The sequence below is a fragment of the Barbus barbus genome (assembly GCF_936440315.1).
Source record: "Barbus barbus genome assembly, chromosome: 28".
Taxonomy (NCBI): domain Eukaryota; kingdom Metazoa; phylum Chordata; class Actinopteri; order Cypriniformes; family Cyprinidae; genus Barbus; species Barbus barbus.
In genome coordinates, this window is record NC_136756.1 from 13,239,930 (window position 1) to 13,243,995 (window position 4,066).

At 35.8% G+C, this 4,066-nt stretch overlaps 1 protein-coding gene across 1 annotated transcript; it reads left to right on the forward strand.

The window, feature by feature from the left end:
* Positions 1 to 1,172: 1,172 nt before the first annotated feature.
* On the forward strand, positions 1,173 to 3,097 carry LOC306848519 (H-2 class II histocompatibility antigen, A-U alpha chain-like). Its single transcript, XM_079383120.1, has 4 exons — positions 1,173 to 1,349; positions 1,537 to 1,797; positions 1,999 to 2,280; positions 2,364 to 3,097. The coding sequence occupies exons 1-4, from the start codon at positions 1,286 to 1,288 to the stop codon at positions 2,483 to 2,485; spliced, it is 729 nt and encodes a 242-aa protein (XP_079239246.1). The 5' UTR covers positions 1,173 to 1,285; the 3' UTR covers positions 2,486 to 3,097.
* Positions 3,098 to 4,066: the final 969 nt, after the last annotated feature.

Consider the following 4,066-nt stretch of genomic DNA (forward strand, 5'->3'; position numbering starts at 1 on the left):
GAGCAATAGGAAGATTGTAATGAAAGAATGTACAGTATGTGGGTGGTGTTAGGGAAAGACAAAAGAGTGTAAAAATGAATAAGCAAGGGTGAATTGTAAGTTTACATGTAACATTTCTACAAAAAATAAATGTACTATATAAATAAAAAATTGTTTATTTTTATGAACTACAGTTATGATGTTTCCCAATCTTTTTCACCATTTTTTTACTGCTGAAATATGTATCTAAAATGCTCAGTGACAAAACTGACAATTTTTGCATAGTATCAAAAGCAGTCTATCATGAATTAGAAAAAACTGCATGTAACAAATATGAAAAGAAAATGCATATAACAAAACAATAATTCCATCAGTGTTCTGTGGAGTTGGTCTGGCTCTTGGGCTGCTGGATTTGGCCATTGGAGTTATTTTTATTGGCAAAAAATTGATATAATTATACTGAGACGTTAACACTGACACTGTTGTTAGTTCTGTTGTCGTGCACAGATGACGTGTAAATTTGCATTGCAAAATATATGTCAAAAATAACGTTTTTCCAATTGTTTCAGTGCATAGTGCATCTAGATCATATCTGCCAAATAAACTGACATTTAGATCAAGTAAAATATGATATTACTATATTATCATTTTTAAATATCATAAAATATGATATTACTGTTCATCTTTCAATAGTAGTCGATCATTGTCTCCGCTTTGCAAAAGACTGTGATTAAAGTTTATTGATTAATGCTATTTATGTAATGTTATTTTCTTTTGGTGTGGATACATTAATACACACTACAACAAGACACAAACTATTCTTCACCATATGCACTTACTGTAAGTCTAGCTTTAAAAACAACAGATTCAACAAAATAGTCACTAGTGTAAAACAGCAGTAGTCTGTTGCTGAATGTTGCTGTTGCTGTTTCTAAATGTCCTCATATTTGATTGTAAGGGACATGTACTAATGTGACATTTCATATTATACACTCTTATACACAAAAAGAACCTATGCACTCTCAGAAAAAAAAGGTACGAAAGCTGACACTGGGGCAGTACATTTGTACTGTATATTGGTACCTTAAACATACATATTAGTACATAAAGTGTACATATTAGTACCTAAAACGTACAAAAGGCACCGCCCCAGTAACAGCTTTCATATACAGGCTGTGGTGTGTAGGCTTGTCACAATCTGCTACTTAGTTCATATCAAACCAGAATCTCCAGTTCATGACTGACCACAGCACCACACTGAATTTGAATATATATGTAGGTGTAGAATCCATTTCTGTGAACAAACATGCTTGAAACATTTTGCGGAATAACATTTTTAATTTCCTCTTTCCTATATACTGATGGCCAAAGTAAGTGAACAAACCTTTTCTGCTAATTTTGAATTAATGTTGTAATTTGTGTTTAAAAATGTTATATTTTTTACAATTCTTTCCCCATGTCTTTCATTGGTAAAGCTTGTGTTGTCATTTTTGTAACGTTTAATGTAATCATTTTCAAATGATTTGTAACAGATGTTCTAAATTCTGAAATCTTTAGGTTATCATGAATTTGGTGTGACTGAATCATGCACTGGATCAGCTGGTAGTAATGAAATGCTCTTCACTTATAATAATGAAGTGGCTGCATACATGGACCTGGAAGATAAGAAAATTGTCATAGTACCTAATGTTCTTCTGTTTAATCCTGGCACTGATCCTTTGGCACTTATCACTAAAGAAGACCCTTCTGCTGGATTAACGCCTTTGTGCAAAGATACATATTTCAGGACACTTTCCTTTAATGTATCTGAACCTCTTGGTAAGGCATTGTTTTTACTCAATAACGATGACATAATCTAAAACAGATTTGGATTAAACATTTTAAATTTGAAATGTAATTAGAATGATTTAAAATAGCCACACATTTTGTATAGGCTATACATTAGAGGAGTCTGATTTCATGTGGTTATTATAAAACTTTAAAGTTTAAATGCATTGATAAAATTGAAATGTACTACAGAACCCCCCTGGACCTCGGTTTACCCAAGGACGGATGTAAAATTAAATGTCAAGAACGCCCTGATTTGTCTGGTTTCTGGATTCTTCCCTCCACCTGTCAGAGTCTCGTGGACCAAGAACAATGTGAATGTGACAGATGAATCAACTCTCAGCAGATATTACCCCAATAAAGATGCGACACTGAATGTATTTTCTCGACTGAGCTTCATTCCAGAGGAAGGAGACATTTACAGCTGTTCTGTGGAGCACAAAGCCCTTCAACAACCTCAAACCAGAGTATGGGGTGGGTTTGTATTTATTATTCAAATTAAATCCCCTTTAAAAACACATAATGAATTTCACAAATATTTGTGTCTGTGTGTGCAGATGTGGAGATAACAGAGCCTAGCATTGGTCCATCAGTGTTCTGTGGAGTTGGTCTGGCTCTTGGGCTGCTGGGTCTCATCACTGGATCAGTTTTCATTGCCAAAGGAAAAAAATGGATATAATTATACTGACACACGACACTAACAATGCCATATTTGTTGTTAGTTCTGTCGTCATGTACAGATCGCATGTTAATTTGTTTTGCAGAACCTGCAGTGGATCAAATACACACTATTGGAAAGGATTGCATTATACATAAGAAATTATTGCAATAAATGTCTGCTATTCCTCTGTTGGATAAATAGGATATGAAATGGATATTTTAGGAGAATTTATTTTATGTAAGTCCACAGGGCAAAAGGTTAAGGCCTATATGTAATAAAAAAAAACACACAAAATTAATTGTGAACAGATCAATTTACACATCACATCTGCTAATGTCAGATGAGTATTAACAAGTGTTGTATGGACCAGAAGGCAAATTATTTCTCTGTAAACACATGCCACTCTTTTTGAGAGCATTATTAAATATGTTTTCCTGGATGCAAAAAAAAAAAAAAAAAAAAAAAACGTTTTCGTACAGTTGTCCTTTCATGGTCATGTTGATGAGAGAAGAGTGCCTTGTATATTCAGATTAGTAGCAAAAAAATGTTTGTTGTGTTTGATGCCTCAGCTCTAATTGTTATAATTCAATTTTTAATTTGTTTTAATAAAAAAAATGAAAATGGATCTGGAAAATGTATGTTATTCTAAAATTCCATTCATGTTTCATCTTTCTCAATGTGTTGAAGAGATGCATATTACATGCCACCAACACACAAAAATCCATCTATTTGCGCCCTCTGATCAACGTGATGATCTATTTTGTATCATTTGAAAAAAAGTTGAATCCTTAAATGCAAAGTTGACTGGAAGGAAGAAATTGGGTAGGAAAAGGTACACAAGCAACAGGGATGACCGCAAGCTTGAGAATACTGTCAACCAAAGCTGATTCAAACACTTGGGAGAGCTTCACAAGGAGTGGACTGAAGCTGGAGTGAGTGCATCAAGAGTCACCACGCTCAGACGTCTTCAGGAAAAGGGCTACCAAGCCACTTCTGAACCAGGGACAACGTCAGAAGCGTCTTACCTGGGCTGTGGAGAAAAAGAACTGGACTGTTGCTCTGTGGTCCAAAGTCCTCTTTTCAGATAAATTTAAATTTTGCATTTAATTTGGAAATCAATGTCTGGAGTCTGGAGGAAGACTGGAGAGACACAGAACCCAAGCTGCTTGAAGTCCAGTGTGAGGTTTCCACAGTCAGTGATGATTTGGGGTGCCGTGACATCTGCTGGTGTTGGTCCATTGTGTTTTATCAAGTCCAGAGTCAATGCAGCCGTCTACCAGGAGATTTTGGAGCACTGCTTCCATCTGCTGAGAAGCTTTATGGAGATGCTGATTTTCTTTTCCAGCAGGACTTTAGCACCTGCCCACAGTGCCAAAACTTCCAAGTGGTTTGCTGACCATGATATTACTGTGCTTGATTGGCCAGCTAACATGCCTGACCTGAACCCCATATGGAATCTATGGGATATTTTCAAGAGAAAGATGACAAATAGTCAATCCAACAATACAGACGAGCTGAAGGCTCAATAGTGCCTGATCGCTTCCATGCCACACCTCACCAGTGTTGGGCAGCAGCGTCGCTACAAGTAGTGACACATTT